The following is a 21,074-nucleotide window of genomic DNA, read 5'->3' as shown; positions in this document are numbered from 1 at the left end:
CTTGATGTCCAGGGATACCATGTAATCCCCCTCGTCCAGGCTTGCAATAACCGCCCTGAGCGATTCCATCTTGAACTTGAATTTTTTTATGTATGTGTTCAAGGATTTCAAATTTAAAATGGGCCTCACCGAACCGTCCGGTTTCGGTACCACAAACAGTGTGGAATAGTAACCCCGTCCTTGTTGAAGGAGGGGCAACTTGATTATCACCTGCTGGGAATACAGCTTGTGAATTGCCGCTAGCACAGCCTCCCTGTCTGAAGGAGTAATCGGCAAGGCAGGTTTAGGAACCAGTGGGGTGGAGACGCCTCGAATTCCAGTTTGTACCCTTGAGATACTATTTGCAGGATCCAGGGATCCACCTGTGAGCGAGCCCACTGATCGCTGAAATTTTTGAGGCGGCCCCCCCACCGTACCTGGCTCCGCCTGTGGAGCCCCACCGTCATGCGGCGGACTTGGAAGAAGCGGGGGAGGACTTTTGCTCCTGGGAACCTGCTGTTTGTTGCAGCCTTTTTCCCCTACCTCTGCCTCTGGACAGAAAGGACCCGCCTTTTCCATGCCTGTTTTTCTGAGTCCGAAAGGACTGTACCTGATAAAACGGCGCCTTTTTAGGCTGTGAGGGAACATGGGGTAAAAATGCTGACTTCCCAGCAGTTGCTGTGGAAACTAGGTCCGAGAGACCATCCCCAAATAACTCCTCACCCTTATAAGGCAAAACTTCCATGTGCCTTTTTGAATCTGCATCCCCTGTCCACTGGCTAATCCAAAAGCCTCTCCTAGCAGAAATGGACAATGCACTTATTTTAGATGCCAGCCGGCAGATCTCCCTCTGTGCATCTCTCATGTATAAGACTGAGTCTTTTATATGCTCTATGGTTAGCAGAATAGTGTCCCTGTCTAGGGTGTCAATATTTTCTGACAGGGAATCTGACCACGCAGCGGCAGCACTGCACATCCATGCGGACGCAATAGCTGGTCTAAGTATAATGCCTGAGTGTGTATATACAGACTTCAGGATCGCCTCCTGCTTTCTATCAGCAGGTTCCTTAAGGGCGGCCGTATCTGGAGACGGTAGTGCCACCTTTTTAGACAAACGTGTGAGCGCTTTATCCACCCTAGGGGGTGTCTCCCAACGTGACCTATCCTCTGTCGGGAAAGGGAACGCCATTAGTAACTTCTTAGAGATTACCAATCTTTTATCAGGGAAAGCCCACGCTTCTTCACACACTTCATTTAATTCTTCTGATGGGGGAAAAACTACGGGTAGTTTTTTCTCCCCAAACATAATACCCTTTTTAGTGGTACCTGGGTTTATATCAGAAATTTGTAACACCTCTTTCATTGCTTCAATCATGCAACGAATGGCCTTAGTGGACATTAGACTAGACTCATCGTTGTCGACACTGGTGTCAGTATCCGTGTCGACATCCGCGTCTGCCATCTGAGGTAGCGGGCGTTTTAGAGCCCCCGATGGCCTTTGAGACACCTGGACAGGCACGAGCTGAGAAGCCGGCTGTCCCGCATTTGGCATGTCGTCAAATTTTTTGTGTAAGGATTCGACACGTGCACGCAATTCCTTCCATAAGTCCATCCACTCAGGTGTCTGCCCCGCAGGTGGTGACATCCCTTCTATAGGCATCTGCTCCGCCTCCACATCATTATCCTCATCAAACATGTCGACACAGCCGTACCGACACACCGCACACACACAGGGAATGCTCTAACAGAGGACAGGACCCACAAAAGCCCTTTGGGGAGACAGAGTGAGAGTATGCCAGCACACACCAGAGCGCTATACAATGCAGGGACTAACTGAATTATGTCCCCTATAGCTGCTGTTATATATACTGCGCCTAAATTTAGTGCCCCCCCTCTCTTTTTTACCCTTTTCTGTAGTGTAGACTGCAGGGGAGAGCCAGGGAGCTTCCTTCCAGCGGAGCTGTGAGGGAGAAATGGCGCCAGTGTGCTGAAGGAGATAGCTCCGCCCCTTTTTCGCTGACTTTTCTCCCGCTTTTTTATGGATTCTGGCAGGGGTAATTATCACATATATAGCCTCTGGGGCTATATATTGTGGTATTTTTGCCAGCCAAGGTGTTTTTATTGCTGCTCAGGGCGCCCCCCCTTAGCGCCCTGCACCCTCAGTGACCGGAGTGTGAAGTGTGTATGAGGAGCAATGGCGCACAGCTGCAGTGCTGTGCGCTACCTTGGTGAAGACTGATGTCTTCTGCCGCCGATTTTCCGGACCTCTTCTTGCTTCTGGCTCTGTAAGGGGGACGGCGGCGCGGCTCCGGGACCGAACACCAAGGCCAGTTCCATGCGGTCGATCCCTCTGGAGCTAATGGTGTCCAGTAGCCTAAGAAGCCCAAGCTAGCTGCAAGCAGGTAGGTTCGCTTCTTCTCCCCTTAGTCCCTCGCTGCAGTGAGCCTGTTGCCAGCAGGTCTCACTGTAAAATAAAAAACCTAATTATATACTTTCTTTTTAGAAGCTCAGGAGAGCCCCTAGTGTGCATCCAACCTCGGCCGGGCACAAAATCTAACTGAGGCTTGGAGGAGGGTCATAGTGGGAGGAGCCAGTGCACACCAGGTGACCTAAAAGCTTTCTTTAGTTGTGCCCAGTCTCCTGCGGAGCCGCTATTCCCCATGGTCCTTTCGGAGTTCTCAGCATCCACTAGGACGTCGGAGAAAGTGGTTTCATCGTTTCACGTAAACCAGCCTATTGTGGTGCCAGTGGCTACTGACTCCTTGGTGGAATCAAAGTCTCTTGATGTGGTCAGAGCGTTGAAAATCTTTGTCACCAGAACGGCTCAGATTAGGAAAACAGAGGCTCTGTTTGTCCTGTGGGCTCCCAACAAGATTGGGGATCCTGCTCCCGAGCAGACTATTGCACGCTGGATCTGTAATACGATTCAGCAGGCTCATTCTACGGCGGGATTACCGTTACCGAAATCGGTGAAGGCCCATTCTACCAGAAAGGTGGGCTCATCCTGGGCGGCTGCCCAAGGGTTCTCGGCATTACAACTTTGCCGAACGGCTACTAGGTCGGGTTCAAACACCTTTGCGAAGTTCTACAAGTTTGATACCCTGGCTGATGAGTACCTCATGTTTGGTCAGTCGGTGCTGCAGAGTCATCCGCACTCTCCCGCCTGGTCTAGAGCTTTGGTATAAACCCCATGGTTCTTGAAGTGACTCCAGTATCCTCTAGGACGTATGAGAAAATAGGATTTTAATACCAACCGGTAAATCCTTTTCTCTTAGTCCGTAGAGGATGCTGGGCGCCCGTCCCAGTGCCTACTGTATCTGCAGTTATTAGTTATGGTTACACACATGTTGTGTTATGTTTATAGTCAGCCTGTTGCTGATGTTGTTCATGCCGTTGACTTGCGTTGTGTTGAATGCCATGTTGTACGGCGTGCTTGAGGTGTGAGCTGGTATGTATCTCACCTTAGTTTAACAATAAATCCTTTTCCTCTAAATGTCCGTCTCCCTGGGCACAGTTCCTATAACTGGAATCTGGAGGAGGGGCATAGAGGGAAGAGCCAGTTCACACCCCTTTGAAAGTCTTAAAGTGCCCATGTCTCCTGCGGATCCCGTCTATACCCCATGGTTCTTGAAGTGACCCCAGAATCCTCTACGGACTAAGAGAAAAGGATTTACCGGTAGGTATTAAAATCCTATTTTAACCTCCATCCATCTGCGTCAGGTAGGCCTGAGTGTTAATTGAACACCGTTCTCACCTGTTACACAAACCACCATACTCCGTTGTAGGAGGTGCATAATCTAGAAAAAACAATACTTTTTATCAGCAGATCTACCAACAATGGTAAAAACCAACAATTTACAATTCTACATCAAGAACAGAGTATTTTTTTTCAGGGAAATTCTTCTTTATTATGTTCTTCACTTTCCATTTTGTTACCTCCAGGACTTACCTAAGAAGACAGCTGCCTTACTTGTCCTCATGATAGTTACTGCAGCACGTATAATATACGCCAATGGGCATATTTATTAAACAATATTTATGGGCTATCCCCTGAAAACAGATATGCACGGCATCTATTCACGCGGCGGCAGGCTGTTTTAGTAGGATGCCGCTAAAGGGGCGGGGCACAACGCCCTGCTAGAACAGCCTAGCCTTAATATTATGATAGAAGACATACCAGGATGAGAAAAAACTACTTTTTTACTCAATGTTTATCAAGAAGGAACTTTTTTACAAGGACATACACTCTATGGTCCAACAAGGGAACTAACTACCTACACCTGTGGATACAACAGTCGGTGCATGAAAGATATTTAACATGATATGTTAATATATAGTATGTATAAATTAGCGACAGACACACAGAAAACACTCTATGCAAAAAAAAACCTTACATGGTTTGGAGTGGGAAAAAAAGCAAAATAATAAAGCACCCATTACACAATTATTCCTTTTTAGACATGACATTCCATATTCCTGCTTACTGTAGACTGTTTTGAAATATAAAAGTTACAGCTGGCAGCACCATTGTTATATAAAATAAATGAAAATGGGGGTGGTGGGCGATGACTTTAATGCTGCTTTCACATCGCAAAACCTGCTTTTGAAATGGTATTTGAAACGGTTCTTAAAACGGGTCAGAGCAGTTAAACCCCTTTCACATCTCATGTTGTAACCAGTAAATTACCATTTCATTACCGTTTTGGTACCTTTCACACTGAACCCGTTTCACCCATAGAAAACAGTGGTTGTCATTATAAATGGACTTTTCTGGCCCACACATTATTAATAATTATTAATTAATTCATTATTAATAATTTGGATAGTCGTACGATGGAACCCAGCAGCTTGAAGCATATCTATTTATATTAGATGGGATTAGGTACTTGGTTTGTCTTTTTTGGAGGCACAAGTATTATTTATATATTTTTTAAAATAATTGTTTTTTTTTTTTAGATGGAATGGTAAAATACAGAAAAAAAATGGCGTGGGGTCCCCCCTCCAAAGCATAACCAGCCTCGGGCTCTTCGAGCTGGTCCTGGTTCTAAAAATGCGGGGGAAAAATGGACAGGGGATCCCCCGTATTTTTAAAACCAGCACCGGGCTCTGCGCCTGGTGCTGGTGCAAAAAATACGGGGGACAATCAAGGGGTCCCCCCCCCCCCCCCAGCCACCCAAGGGCCAGGGGGGTGAAGCCCGAGGCTGTCCCCCCCCATCCATTGGCTGCGGATGGGAGGCTGAGAGCCTTGAGTAAAATGACAGAATATTGTTTTTTCCAATAGTACTACAAGTCCCAGCAAGCCTCCCCCGCAAGCTGGTACTTGGAGAACCACAAGTACCAGCATGCGGGAGAAAACCGGGCCCGCTGGTACCTGTAGTACTACTGGAAAAAAAATACCCAAATAAAAACAGGAGACACACACCGTGACAAGTACAACTTTATTACACACTGCCGACACACACATACTTACCTATGTTCACACGCCGACATCGGTCCTCTTCTCCAAGTAGAATCCACGGATACCTGAAAATAAAAGATAAATATACTCACCTCATCCATGGTCCAGAGATAAATCCTCGTACTTGTCAAAAAAAAGAAAACGAACACCCGACCAGCGGACTGAAAGGGGTCCCATGTTGACACATGGGACCCCTTTCCTCGAATGCAGAGAGACCCCCCCCCCCGTGACTGCTGTCACTGAAAGGTCTCGTAAGCCAATCAGCGAGCGCAACGTCCTTGCACTCTGCTGATTGGCTCTGTGCGCGTCTGAGCTGTCAGCGCATCGCACAGCTCCCTCCATTATATTCAATGGTGGGAACTTTGCGGCTAGCGGTGGGGTCACCCGCCGGTCAGCGGCTGACCGCGGGTAACCCCACCGCTGACGGCAAAGTTCCCACCATTGCAAGTAATGGAGGCAGCTGTGCGATGCGCTGTCTGAGCTTAGACGCGCACAGCCAATCAGGTGAGCGCCACGGAGTAGCGCTTCCTGATTGGCTGAAGGGACCTCAGTGACAGGAGTCACGTGATGTCCCGGCATTCGTGGAAAGGGGTCTCATGTGTCAACATGGGACCCCTTTCAGTCCGCTGGTTCGGGTGTTCGTGTTTTTTTTTTGCCAAGTACGAGGATTATCTCTGGACGTGGATTTATCTCTGGACACTGGCAGGTGAGTATAATTTTTTTCACAGGTACCCTCGGATCGTCGGAGACTGTGGCAGTCGGTGTGTCAACATAGGTAAGTATGTGTGTGTCGGCAGTGTGTAATAAAGTTGTACTTGTCACGGTGTGTGTCTCCTGTTTTTATTTGGGTATTTTTTTTCCAGTAGTACTACAGGTACCAGCGGGCCCGGTTTTCTCCCGCATGCTGGTACTTGTGGTTCTCCAAGTACCAGCTTGCGGGGGAGGCTTGCTGGGACTTGTAGTACTATTGGAAAAAACAATATTCTGTCTTTTTACTCAAGGCTATCAGCCTCCCATCCGCAGCCAATGGATGGGGGGGACAGCCTCGGGCTTCACCCCTGGCCCTTGGGTGGCTGGGGGGGGACCCCTTGATTGAAGGGGTCCCCACTCCCCCAGGGTACCCCGGCCAGGGGTGACTAGTTGGCTATTTAATGCCACGGCCGCAGGGCACTGTATAAAAGTGACCCCCGGCTGTGGCATTATCTGTCCAGCTAGTGGAGCCCGATGCTGGTGTAAAAAATACGGGGGACCCCTACTCTTTTTGTCCCCCGTATTTTTTGCACCAGGCGCAGAGCCCGGTGCTGGTTTTAAAAATACGGGGGATCCCCTGTCCATTTTCCCCCCGCATTTTTAGAACCAGGACCAGCTCGAAGAGCCCGAGGCTGGTTATGCTTTGGAGGGGGGACCCCACGCCATTTTTTTTTTCCGTGTTTTTCCCGTCTAAACGTTTATAAAGCCACTCTCACATGTGTCTCCTGTGTTTTCCAAGCTGTTTCCTGGTTGTGGCTGCTGACATCACACATGGAGACAGCCTATGACCTGCTGGGGCTTGCAAATACCGTTTCAGACCCTTTCACACTGCACAGTGAAATGGGACTGAAACGGGTAGGACCCTTCTTTTTTACCGTTTCAAAATACCTGTATTTTGAAAACGGTAAATTGAAGGGGACCCTTTCACATCGCAGCTTGACCCGTTTAGGAAGCCAGTTAAAACGGCAAAATACCGGGTACAAGCTGCGGTGTGAAAGGGGTATAACTGACTCTATCTCCCCCCAACCATATAACATATAAAGATGGAGGTACCCTCATTTGAAGGAGGGGAGTCCTGTGTACTTTTTTCACCCCCATAATGACCTCTGTAACTGTGTGGGCAACCACATTCGAAAGCATGGAGCATGGTGTTTCCCCTTTCAAATTATGTGACCCACTAGTAACTGTTGCCTGGTGATCACCTGGGATTTCTAGACAATATTACTCTGCACTTGGGAAAATAGATGTTTTCATATATTGAGAGGAGGGCACTATGTGTTCTATCACCCATAGATAGGGGAAGGGTACATTGTATTCTACTGCATACTGACCTGCAGACATAGGGGCACCTTGCTTTGGAAGAGGGGTGTCTCCTCTTTTTAATGATGTGCTCCTTATTAGTTATTAATAATTGAAACTAAAATTAACAACATATATTGTGATCTAAAGATCAGATCTGATCTTTAAAAACCTAAATGTGAAATACAGTTCAACGACCGCTGAAACTTTCTGTGTATTCTATTGTATTTTCTATCATATATTGGTTTGCGGTATTTGTATTTGTGATGACTTGTAAGTTTTTTTGTTTTTTTTACCTTGGTTCTCAATAAACATAAATTGCAATATAATAATAATAATAATAATAATAATAATGATAATAATAATAATAATAATAATGTTATTCTGCATACTGATGTGATAAATCTGACCCTGTCTGTATTTCACCACGTCTCTTTTTTTTAAATTACTTATTTATTTATGTATATTGCTCTCTCTCTCTCTCTCTATTTTTCTAAAGTATTTCTGTATCTATCTTTACACGTCATTATCCCTATGTATCTAGATATAGCTCTGTATTTTGCTATATATCTAGTTATTTTCTTCTGTGATTGACAAATGATGGTTGTCAGTGAATTTTATCTTAAAGTTGAATGGCCCCACAAAGACTGTTTGTTTTTACCAGTCATATGATCTGCTAGCCTGCATTTCACCACATCTGTATGTCTGTCTATCTGTCTCTCTCTTGGGGCAAATCAATTTTGTATCGCGCCCCAATCTCCCATAAAGTGATGGGGGGGGGGGGTTGGCGATATTTAATTGTTTTTCTATCACGCACATCACGCCCAGACAGACTGAGTTTACCTGTGCTAAACTGCTACATCCTACTAAAGTGCTGTCCATGACACGAAAAGTGCCGTCTCTCCACCCAAGCGTTTCACAATTTTGCACAGTGGGCTGCGAGTTGAAATATGTCCCCTTGCAGCTCAGCGCACCTGAGCAGAGAAACAATTAAATTGCTGTGCTGGGCGCCATATGGTGGCGGGGCAGAGAGGAAACAATTGAATTCCTTCCTTGTATGTCTCTATCTGTCTAACATTATTTGCATGTAATATTTACAGATGTGTCCTGTTACATCTTTGCCCGTTCGCATCTCAGGCTATGATTCCTGGCATGACGTTTGTACGCATGCTCCCGCCGCATACTATGGGAAAGAGTATCTATCTATCTATTTCATCACAGCTCTTATGTCCCTGCCCCTATCTCTCCTTAATGCTGCTCCAGCATTCCAGGCGAACTGCAGTGATGATTTTAGTGAAGCAAGTAAAAGAAATAACGTCCGTCCGAGCGCAGGAATGATTGAAGGAGCATGTGTGGCCGGCTGGTGCGAGAGTAGACCCGGGGCAAAATTACATGTCTACATAGAAATACATTTGTGTCATTATTTTGATTAAACATGATCTGTGTTAAATAATACATATTTTCCATTGAATTGTTGACTGGCATGACTTATTCTGTTTACTTATCAAGTATTTAACGAGTTGTTTTCTTTCTAGGTGCTGTAGCATTGAAGAATCTAGAAATTAAAGAGAATGCACTGGTAAGAGAACTTTATTTAGATTATTTGTATTTTACATATGCCTGTAAATGAACAGAAGTATGTATCCCTGAGGAGAGTACCAATAAAGAGAACTGAAATCCTGGAAACACTGCTTCCTATTCTGTTTGCATCAGTGGAAGGTCCCTGAGTGCCGCCAGTGACGTGGTTAGGGGTGTATATGTGTGTGTGTGTGTATACACGGTTGAGTCACATCATTATAAAAGCAGTAAGTGTATGCAAGTTTTTCAGCGCTGGGGGATGGATTTTGGCTTTAACTCAGCACATATGTAGTTCCATATATTGTTAAATATGGGACAAATGCAGATAATATATTGTCCACAGGGGTTAGGTGAGCCGTGACTTTAACATCATATACCTGCATTAGCGGAAATTTATGTTGCAAACACTCTTGTTATTTTACTGTGGAAACGACATGTGTGACAACTTTATGCTTGAAGTGATGCCCTTTTTTAAATATCCAGAATAAATGTAACATTTTTATAAAATTTAAACTGGTTTCTGCAGTGGGGTACACTGGGTTCCACAGGGATAACATTGGGGGTGTAGAATAGGATCTTGATCCGAGACACCAACAGGCTAAAAGCTTTGACTGTTCCCAAGATGCTCAGCGCCGCCTCCTCTATAACCCCGCCTCCGTGCACAGGAGCTCAGTTTGTAAGTTGGTTCCTGCAGCCCTGAAAAGAGCGTTTTTAAGAAGATAGAAGACTTCAAGGGCTGCAGCATAGGCACTCTTAGTGCTAGATGTCATTTTGACATCTCATGCTGCTGCTCCATCACCTCCCCCGGCGGCGCTGTATACTACCGCGCCCTGGTTGCCGGGTACTTACAGCGGAGGGCTGCGGTCTCTCACATCAGGCAGACACACTCGCCGCAGCTCTCCGGGATTGCGTTGCCGCATCTAGGGAAGAGGTAAGAGGGTCCCCCAGGCGGGACCCGCTGTAAATCGCGATCCGGCGCTTCCAGTAGGAGATGGGCTGCACGCGCTGGCGTGGACAGTGTGTTGGTACAGGGCCCCCACTATACCACCAGGGCAGGGGCACAAGTCGGATTCTACTATAATCCGTTTTTTCTAAGGCCCACAGTACCCGGTGGTGAAGTCCAGCAAGGGGATAAGGCTCTGACCTGTAGCCCCTTCCCCAGCCCCAGGGCACCATTTAGAGTAAATGTTCCCGCCCTGGAGCTGCATCTCTCTGTCTTCCTCACTCCCTGTCAGCGTTTGGCGCCATAACTACATGCTGAGCTGATTCTGGGACGGCATGTGCAAAGTCTCCTCTGTAAAGCCGCCTGCTTCATCAGCGCTGTTCATTTTACAGGACACTTAAGTATTCTACATGTCTTTTGACAGTGTTGTTTAAGAAACGGTGCATTACTACAGGGCTATTTAGTACAAGTACCTTGTGATATACATCCAGGTGGTCATTCCGAGTTGTTCGCTCGCTAGCTGCTTTTAGCAGCATTGCAAAATCTAGGCCGCCGCCTACTGGGATTGTATCTTAGCTTAGCAGAATAGCGAACGAAAGAGTAGCAGAATTGCTACTAAATAATTCCTTGCAGTTTCTGAGTAGCTCCAGACCTACTCCTAGACTGCGATCACCTCAGTCCGTTTAGTTCCTGGTTTGACGTCACAAAAGCCCTGCGTTCGGCCAGCCACTCCCCCGTTTCTCCAGCCACTCCTGCGTTTTTACCTGGCACGCCTGCGTTTTTTAGCACACTCCCTGAAAACGGCCAGTTTCCGCCCAGAAACACCCACTTCCTGTCAATCACACTACGATCACTCGAGCGATGAAAAAACGTTGCTCGACCTTGTGTAAATCTACAAAGTTTTGTGTGAAAGTACTTAGCGCATGCGCATTTTTGACGTTTTTCACTTGATCGCTGCACTGCAAAAATCGTCAGCGAGTGATCAACACGGAATGACCACCCCAGTCTTTACTGTGCATTGATATATTTATAAGTCTATATAGCTTTACTTAGTACTACTTAGTATTGCTAGTCCAGTGCAGTTTTATTGCTTGTCATAATTTCTGCATTGTACATGTGACTGTGTGTGTGCATATAGCTGCTGTGTGATATCTACTTCGTGTATCTCACTCATATTGCTATCCCTATATTCTGTACCCTGAGGGGGGCTAAGTGCATCAGGGTTATTATCTGATATAGGTATTTCACAGGATATACTTATTTTGTATTTTTCTCTGTGATTTTCAGTCACCATATACCTCCTGAATCCCCTGTTTGTGCTGTCACACTGCACAGGGGATTCTTGGTTAGGTATTATATCTGCTGATATTGTACTGTGTCGCCCGTGGTTTACGCTTTCATATCATGTCAGCTACAAGGGGCGATGGTTCTGTGGCCGATCCCGCAATACGCGGTGGTGATGCCACAGATGCATTAGAGGAAAACATAGCAGCGGAGGGTTCAGGTTCTGGGGGTTCCTTACCCCCCAGTCAGTCTGTAGCAACGAGGGAACATCACGACCCGCCTTGGGCTACTTTCTCTAATTTACTGACTACGCTGGTAACTAGACTTACGCCCCCTATGGTACTTCACGTGCCTTTACAGGCATATATCGTCCCTGCGGTTAATCCGCCATGGGCAGATCTACTGTCCACTCAGTTACAGCAATTGAATCACTCATTGACTAAACAGAAACATAACCCTCACCCGCCTAAGATCAAGGGGTCGTCTAAGCAAGCCATTACGTCCTCACAATCCACTCATGTTTCAGATACTTCGTCCGATGAGGATGGCGTGTATACTGACCCCTCAGACACAGTAAATTTGGTGCTGTTTTAACAATTATAAAAGCGCTAACAGGTCTGAGGCATTGTGTATAAGTTTCAGTACCGGGATAGGCGCTGGGTTGTGAGCTGGCAAACTCCCTCTGTGTTTCTCTGACAGGCTTTACTGTGGGTCTGTCCCCTATAGCCCAGTGTGGTAGCGGGTGTCGGTACGCGTGTGTCGACATGTCTGAGGCTGAGTGCTCTTCCCAGGAGGAGGCTGGTGTGGGGACAGAAAAGACTGCGGGAGTGACCGTGTCGGCACCACCGACGGCTGATTGGGTAAATGTTTTGAGTGTTTTGAATGCAAATGTGGCTCGATTAAATAAGAGATTAGATAAATCGGAGTCTCAGAACCAGACATGGAGAAAATCCATGGAGGATGCATTATCACAAATTCAGACCCCCTCGGGGTAACAGAAGCGTTCATTTACCCAGATAGCGGATACAGATACCGACACGGACTCTGATTCCAGTGTCGACTATAGTGATGCCAGATTGAATCCTAAACTGGCTAAGAGCATTCAGGACATGATATTGGTGATAAGACGTATTACATATCACGGAAGACCCTGCTGTTCATGATACTAGGGTCTGTATGTTTAAGGGAAAGAAACCTGAGGTGACGTTTCCTCCCTCTCATGAACTGAACGCTCTTTTTGAAAAAGCTTTGGAAAATCCTGACAAGAAATTACAGGTTCCCAGGAGAATTCCGCTGGCATATCCGTTCCCCTCTGGGGACAGGGAAAAGTGGGAGGTGGCGCTTCCGTCTCCTGACATGGCAACCCTCAAGCATCCTGTGGATCGAAAGCAGGAAAATACACTAAAATCCATTTATGTCGCTACAGGTGAGCTGCTCAGGCCTGCCATTGCATCGGCATGGGTGAGTAGCTCTATTGAAAAGTGGGCAGATAACTTGTCATCTGATATAGATTCCCTGGACAGGGATAGCGTTCTTTTGACACTGGGTCATATCAGGGACGCTGCAGCCTATCTAAAGGAAGCTGCGAGGGATATTGGCCTTTTGGGATCAAGTGCCAATGCCATGGCAGTCTCGGCTAGGAGGGCATTGTGGATTTATCAATGGAATGCTGATGCTGACTCTAAGAAGGCTATGGAGTCTCTGCCGTATAAAGGTGGTGTCTTGTTTGGTGACGGACTCGCTGACCTGGTATCTACGGCTACCGCGGGTAAGTCATCGTTTCTACCTTATGTCCCTGCACAACAAAAGAAAACGCCACACTATCAGATGCAGTCCTTTCGGCCCAATAAATACAAAAAAGGACGAGGGTCTTCCTTCCTTGCTGCGATAGGAAGAGGAAGGGGAAAAAGGTCACAGGCTGTGGCAAGTTCCCAAGAGCAGAAGTCCTCCCCGGCTTCTACCAAATCCACCGCATGACGCTGTGGCTCCTCTGCGGGAGTCCGCACTGGTGGGGGCACGTCTCCGACTCTTCAGTCAGGTCTGGATTCGCTCGGCCCTGGATCCTTGGGTATTGGAAATAGTAGCCCAAGGGTACAAATTGGAGTTTCAAGACGTGCCCCCTCACCGATTTTTCAAATCGGCCTTGCCAGCTTCTCTTCCAGAAAGGGAGGTAGTATGCGCTGCAATACTAAAGCTGTGTCAAAATCAAGTCATTGTCACGGTACCCCCGTCACAACCGGGAAGAAGGCTTTTATTCGTGCCTGTTCGTGGTCCCGAAGCCGGATGGCTCAGTCAGACCGATTCTGAACCTAAAATCCCTCAATTTCTATCTAAAAAAATTCAAATTCAAGATGGAATCTCTCCAAGCAGTGATCTCCAGTCTGGAGGAGGGGGATTTTATGGTGTCGGTAGACATAAAGGATGCCTACTTACACGTCCCCATATATCCTCCACATCAGGCTTATCTGAGGTTTGCTGTTCAGGATTGTCATTACCAATTTCAGACATTGCCGTTTGGTCTGTCCACGGCTCCGAGGATTTTCACCAAGGTTATGGCGGAAATGATGGTTCTCCTGCGCAAGCAGGGAATCACAATTATCCTGTACTTGGACAATCTCCTGATAAAGGCGAGATCCAAGGAGCAATTACTGAATAACGTTACGCTCTCCCTGACAATCCTGCAACAACTTGCCAAAATCACAGTTGGTTCCGACAACACGGCTGTCATTCTTGGGTATGATTCTGGATACAGAATTACAGAGAGTTTTTTTTCCGGTGGAAAAGGCTCTGGAAATACAGAATATGGTCAAACAGATTCTGAAACCGGCAAGAGTGTCGATTCTTCAATGCACTCGGTTGCTGAGGCCATTCAGTTTGGCAGGTTCCATGCCAGGGTATTTCAGTGGGACCTGTTGGACAAGTGGTCTGGGTCTCACCTGCGCATCCACTGGAAAATAATCCTATCTTCCAAGACCAGAATCTCTCTCCTGTGGTGGCTGCACAGTTCTCGCCTCCTAGAGGAACGCAGGTTCGGGATTCAGGATTGGATCCTGGTGACCACAGATGCAAGTCTCCGAGGCTGGGGACCAGTCACACAGGGGGAAAATTTCCAGGGAAAATGGTCAAGCCAGGAAGCTTGTCTGCACATAAACATTCTGGAATTAAGGGCCATTTACAACGGCCTTCTGCAAGCGGAACATCTTCTTTGCGGTCTGCCCGTCTTGATTCAGTCAGACAACATAACAGCAGTAGCGTACATAAACGGCCAGGGCGGAACAAAGAGCAGAGCGGCGATGGCAGAGGCCACGAAAGTTCTTCGCTGGGCGGAGAAACATGCAAGCGCTCTGTCAGCAGTCTTCTTTCCAGGAGTGGACAACTGGGAAGCGGACTTCCTCAGCAGACACGATCTCCATCCAGGAGAGTGGGGTCTTCATCAAGAGGTCTTTGCAGAAGTGACAAGTCGTTGGGGAAATTCCTCAAGTAGACATGATGGCGTCTCGCCTCAACAAGAAACTTCAGAGATATTGTTCCAGGTCGAGGGACCCTCAAGCAATAGCGGTGTACGCCCTAGTGACACCATGGGTGTTTCAGTCGGTATATGTGTTCCCTCCGATTCCACTCATTCCAAAGGTGATAAAGATCATAAGAAGAACAAGGGTTCAAGCGATACTCATTGTTCCGGACTGGCCAAGGAGGGCCTGGTATCCGAATCTTCAAGACTTACTCATAGAAGATCCCTGGCCTCTTCCTCTACGAGAGGACCTGTTACAGCAAGGACCGTGCATGTATCAAGACTTACCGCGGCTGCGTTTGACTTCATGGCGGTTGAACGCCAAATCCTAGCCCGAAAGGGTATTCCCAGTGATGTCATTCCCACACTACTTCAGGCTAGAAAAGCAGTAACGGCAAAGCATTACCACCGTATTTGGAGAAAACATGTGTCTTGGTGTGAATCCAAGAAGGCTCCTACGGAGGAATTTCAGCTGGGGCGTTTGCTCCATTTTTTGCAAGCGGATGTTGATGCGGGCCTAAAGTTAGGCTCCATTAAAGTACAAATTTCGGCCTTATCAATTTTCTTTCATAAAGAATTGGCCTCCCTTCCAGAAATTCAGACCTTCGTGAAAGGCATGCTGCACATCCAACCTGCCTTTGTGCCCCCAGTGGCACCATGGGATCTTAATGTGGTGTTGCAGTTCCTGCAATCTCATTGGTTTGAACCTTTACGTAAGGTTGAGTTGAAATTCCTTACTTGGAAAGTAGTCATGCTGTTGGCCTTGGCATCCGCAAGGCGGGTGTCTGAATTGGCGGCTTTGTCTCACAAAAGCCCCTATTTAATCTTCCTTGCAGATAGAGCGGAGTTGAGAACTCGTCAGCAATTTCTGCCAAAAGTGGTTTCATCGTTTCACGTAAACCAGCCTATTGTGGTGCCAGTGGCTACTGACGCCTTGGCGGAATCAAAGTCTCTTGATGTGGTCAGAGCGTTGAAAATCTTTGTCGCCAGAACGGCTCAGATTAGGAAAACAGAGGCTCTGTTTGTCCTGTGGGCTCCCAACAAGATTGGGGCTCCTGCTTCCAAGCAGACTATTGCTCGCTGGATCTGTAATACGATTCAGCAGGCTCATTCTACGGCGGTCACAAAAAGTTCCCAATTGAGTCCACGGGCGCTCATACAACAAAAGAAGAAAAGAATAGAACAACCATAGTGTACTCTATTTTTCCACATGTAATTCAATGAAGTATATATAAGTAATTACTCGCACCCCACGGATTGGTCTACCGTTTTACAGGTAGACAAACACACTTTTCATAGGAGCTGGATATCACCAGTCTGGATTCTCTTCTATCAGGATCTCCTTACAGATTATATCCATACCAAAAAAAGAAAACATTTCTGATAGTGCAACACCGTTTTATTACTTTAAAATAAACTTTAAAACAAAATTCTTGGGGATATGAAATGGTCTCTCACCAATAGAAATGGTCTACCACATGAGCAGACAAAAACAGCATAGGTTAGATGTCAAACACAGGCGTCCCTGGAGCCAGCTGTCCAAATCACATGGAAAGGTATCCACACCGTCTCCCCTCCTACAGTCCTTCTGCCGACGCGTTTCAACAAGTTTTGTGTCTTTATCAAGGCGTGTTTGTGGTGTGAGCTGGTGTGTATCTCACCCATAGTTTAGCAATAAATCCTTTTCCTCGAAATGTCCGTCTCCCTGGGCACAGTTCCTATAACTGGAGTCTGGAGGAGGGGCAGTTCACACCCATTTAAAGTCTTAAAGTGCCCATGTCTCCTGCGTATCCCGTCTATACCCCCTATGGTTCTTGAAGCATCCCTAGCATCCTCTACGGACTAAGAGAAAAGGATTTACCGGTAGGTATTAAAATCCTTTTTTCACAGGTGGATGTTCCTGACCTGTTCGAGGCTATTAGGCTGATTCTTCAAATTAATGATGACCCAGAACCTGTCGTTGCCTCTAAGAAACCTGATAGATTCAAACGTCAGAAGGTTACCAAATTAATTTTGCCTCATTCTGACCACTCAGTTGATATACGTCAGGAATCCTGGGAAAATCCAGGAAAGAAATTCACACCTCACATGAAGATGCTAGCTCGCTACGGAGTAAAGTAAAAATTGGGAAACGCCGCCACAGGTGGAATCGCAAGTCGCTCGGCTGGTGGTGTCCTCTGCTCTGCCTGTCACTACCGTCACCTCTCTGAAGGAACTGACGGATAAGCGTGTGGAGGGTTGCTTAAAGTCTATTATACCCTTGCGGGAGCTGTGCTTCGCCCCACTATTGCGGCTACTTGGTTTGTAGAAGCTATTGATGCGTGGGCTCAGGAGGTTTAAGCAGAGCTGCCGTCCAATTTTTCTGATAATGCTAGACAATGTCTTTCGTATATTGTCACAGCCTCTCATTACATTAAGGAGGCAGCTTCTGATGCCGGTGTTCTGGCGGCCAAGGCCTCTACTACGTCCATTCTGGCTCGCCGGATTCTCTGGTTACGGTCCTGGTCTGTGATCTGGACTCTAAGAAAACCTTGGCGTTGCTCCCCTTTAAGAGGAACATCCTTTTTGGTGAAGATCTCAACAAGATTGTTGCTGATTTAGCTTCCGCTAAGACGGCATGTCTACCTAGTACTGCTCCTTCGGCCCCAAAGGTTAAGAGTACTTCCTTTCGTTCCTTTCATCCTCTAGGTAATGCAAAAGGTCAGGCGTACCCGAAACAGGCTCGCACTTCCAAAACCAATAAGCCTAAACCTAAACGTGCTTGGGCTGCCCGTCAGCCTGCTTCCAAATCGGACAAGCCTGCTGCATGATGGGGCGGGCCTCCCACTGGTGGATCCAAGGATGTGAGGCCGACTTCTACGGTTTACTCAGGTATGGTTGAAGACCACTTCTGACACCTGGGTAAGGGAAGTCACTCACGGATATGCCATATCCTTCAAGAAACGTCCCCCCTCATAAATTTTGCCTGACAAACATCCCTTCGGATCAGGTAAAGGCATAAATTCTTCATTTGGTGGTACAGTCCCTCCTGGACACAGGAGTGGTAGTTCCGGTGCCTCTGGCTTAGAGAGGCCGGGGGTACTATTCACCGCTGTTCCTAGTCCCGAAACCGAATGGTTCCTCCTTGCCCATTCTCAACCTCAAGTCTTTGAACAAATTTGTGAGAGTCTCCAAGTTTCGTATGGAAACTCTTTGCTCTATTTTTCTGGCTTTGGATCCTGGGGACTATATGGTCTCCCTGGACTTACAGGATGCTTACCTCCATATTCCTATTGCCATGTCGCATCAGCAATACCTGCGGTTTGCTATTGGCAACCTCCATTATCAATTCCAGGCCTTACCTTTTGGATTGACCACGGCTCCGCGAGTATTCACCAAGTCCTGGCGGTGATGGCGGCCCTGCTTCCGCCATAAGGGCATCAAGATCCTACCGTATCTGGACGACTTGCTGATCCTGGCGAATTCCCCAGAAGTTCTCCGTCATCTGGATCTGACGGTCCAGTTTCTGCAAGCCCACGGGTGGCTTATCAATTGGAAGAAATCTTCCCTTGTCCCTCCTCAGAGCATGGTGCACTGGGGACATTGTTGGACACTCACAACCAATGGTTGTTCTTGTCACAGGAGAAGGTCCTGAACCTTCAAGACAGGATTCAATGCTTCCTCTCTCGCCCACGAGTGTCGATACACTTGGCGATGCAAGTACTAGGCCTCATGGTGTCTGCTTTCGACATGGTAGAGTACGCTCAATTTCATTCCCGCCCTCTGGAGAAGATGATTCTTACCGAGTGGGACGGCCTGCCTCACTAGATCAGGTCTCAAATGTTCTCCTTGACTCCGGAGGTTCGTCTGTCACTGAGCTGGTGGCTCCAGGACCAACGATTGAGCAGGGGTCGTCCCTTCTGGATCTCCAACTGGGTCCTTCTGACGACGGATGCCAGTCTGAGGGGTTGGGGTGCGCTGTTGGAGCAACACTCTCTTCAGGGTCGGTGGACCTGGGAGGAGTCTCGCCTCCCGATAAACGTTCTGGAATTACGGCCAGTGTTCAATGCACTGACACTAGCCCTGCCTCTGGTACGGAACAGGCCTGTTCAAATACAGTCAGACAACGCCGCGGCGTACATAAATCATCAAGGCGGCACTTGAAGCCGTATGGCAATGTTGGAAGTGTCAAAGATTCTTCGCTGGGCGGAACGCCATCTGCCAGCCATATCGGGAGTGTTCCTTCCGGGAGTCCTCAACTGGGAAGCGGACTTCCTCAGTCGTCAGGACGTACACGCCGGGGAGTGTAGCCTTCATCCGGAAGTATTTCAACTCCTAGTGGACAAGTGGGGCCTACCAGATGTAGACCTGACTGCGTCTCGACACAATCACAAGGTTCCAGTCTTCGGAGCAAGGACAAGGGATTCTCAAGCAGCGTTCGTGGACTCACTGGCAATTCCATGGAACTTTCAGCTGCCGTACGTGTTTCCTCCGGTGTCACTCCTGCCCAGAGTAATAAGGAAGAAGGAGGAGTCCTACTTCTGATCACTCCAGCGTGGCCCAGACGGCATTGGTTCTCAGACCTACAGGGTCTCTCATTAGAGCGTCATCTTCTGCAACGACCAGACCTCCTTGTTCAGGGCTCCGATGTCTACCAGGATTTGGCCCGGCTGGCTTTGACGTCGTAGCTCTTGAAGCTTCAGTCCTGAGAGCCAAGGGTTTTTCTGAGGCGGTCTTTCAAACTATGTTGAAGGCCCGTAAACCGGCTTCTGCCCGGATTTATCATAGGGTCTGGAATTCTTACTTCACCTGGTGTGCCGCAAAGAAATTGTGATGCTTTCAAGTTCAGTACTGCCAATCTTTTGGCTTTTCTGCAACAGGGCCTGGACTTAGGCCTTCATCTGGCCTCCCTCAAGGTTAATTTTTCTGCCTTGTCGGTTTGGTTTCAGAGAGAAAACTTGCGACTCTTCCTGATGTTCACACATTCACTCAGGGTGTTCTTCGGATTCAACCTCCCTGTGTTCCTCCTGTGGCTCCTTGGGGGTTTGTCTGTTGTTCTGAATGCCCTACAAGAGTCTCTGTTTGAACCTCTTGAGTCTGTGGACCTCAAATGGCTTAAGGTCTTGTTTTTACTGGCTATTGCCTCTGCTAGACGGGTTTCAGACTTGTGTGCCTTATCCTGTAGGTCTCCCTTTTTGATTTTTCACCGTGACCGGGTAGTTCTTAGAACGCACCCTGGGTATCTACCTAAGGTGGTGTCTTCTTTCCACCTTAACCAAGAGATTCTGTTTCTGGCCCTTATCTCTCCTGATTTGTCCTCCAAAGAGAGGGCTTTTGATGTAGTACGGGCTCTACGTATCTATGTGAAGAGGACAGCCTCCATTAGGAAGTCTGATTCTGTATTTTTTTGTTTTCACAAACGTGGCTGGCCTGCGAATAAGCAGGCCCTGGCCAGATTGATTAGAATGGTGATTGCACAAGCTTATGTACAGGCTGGTCTTCCAGCTCCTGCTACCATCAAAACCCATACTACTCGGTCTGTTGGACCTTCTTGGGCGGCCGGCCGTGGTGCGACCCTTGAGCAGTTGTGCAAGGCGACTACTTGGTCCTCAGTGAACACGTTCATAAGGTTCTATGCCTTCGATACTTCTGCCTCCCAGGGTGCTTCCTTTGGACGCTGGGTTCTTGTGCCCGCTACAGTGCGTCCCCTCCCATAAGGAACTGCTTTAGGACATCCCCAATGTTATTCCCTGTGGAATACCAGTATACCCCACTGCAGAAAAGGAGATTTATTGTAAGATCTTACCCTTGTTAAATCTCTTTCTGCTAGGTACACTGGATTCCACAGGGCGCCCGCTCTAACGCACTTAGTTTCTTTGGGTTGGTATGGCATTAGCCGCTGATACCTTCTACTGTCGTGAGTATGTGATGTCTGTGGCAACTGACTGTTGTCGTCTCTTTTACCTGCTACTGCATTGGACTGTTAACAAAACTGAGCTCCAGTGCCTGGAGGCGGGGATATAGAGGAGGCGGCGCTATGCATCCTGGGAACAGTCAAAGCTTTGAGCCTGTTGGTGCCTCTGATCAAGATCCTATTCTACCCTCCGATGTTATTCCCTGTGTAATCCAGTGTATCTCGCAGAAAGAGATTTAACAAGAGTAAGTACTTACCATAAATCTCCTAATTCAAAGCCAATTGAAAATATTCTATGCACGTTTAGATTATGTAGTCATTTTTACTATGCCTTTTTTTGTTAACCTTTTAATCTGGGAGGTATTTTTGCCTTGCCCTG

General features: G+C 47.5%; 1 protein-coding gene across 1 annotated transcript in view; it reads left to right on the top strand.

Moving 5' to 3' along the window:
• Positions 1–21,074, top strand: part of VPS13A (vacuolar protein sorting 13 homolog A) — a 747,194-nt gene that overhangs the window by 96,282 nt on the left and 629,838 nt on the right. Inside the window, exon 2 of the mRNA XM_063913834.1 lies at positions 9,022–9,065. Within this exon, the coding sequence (XP_063769904.1) occupies positions 9,022–9,065 (44 nt within the window). The remainder of the gene's footprint in view (positions 1–9,021; positions 9,066–21,074) is intronic.

This window comes from Pseudophryne corroboree, chromosome 1 (assembly GCF_028390025.1).
Source record: "Pseudophryne corroboree isolate aPseCor3 chromosome 1, aPseCor3.hap2, whole genome shotgun sequence".
Classification (NCBI taxonomy): Eukaryota; Metazoa; Chordata; class Amphibia; order Anura; family Myobatrachidae; genus Pseudophryne; species Pseudophryne corroboree.
The sequence above is the reverse complement of the archived record's forward strand: the minus strand, read 5'-3'. Positions and strand labels throughout refer to the sequence as shown.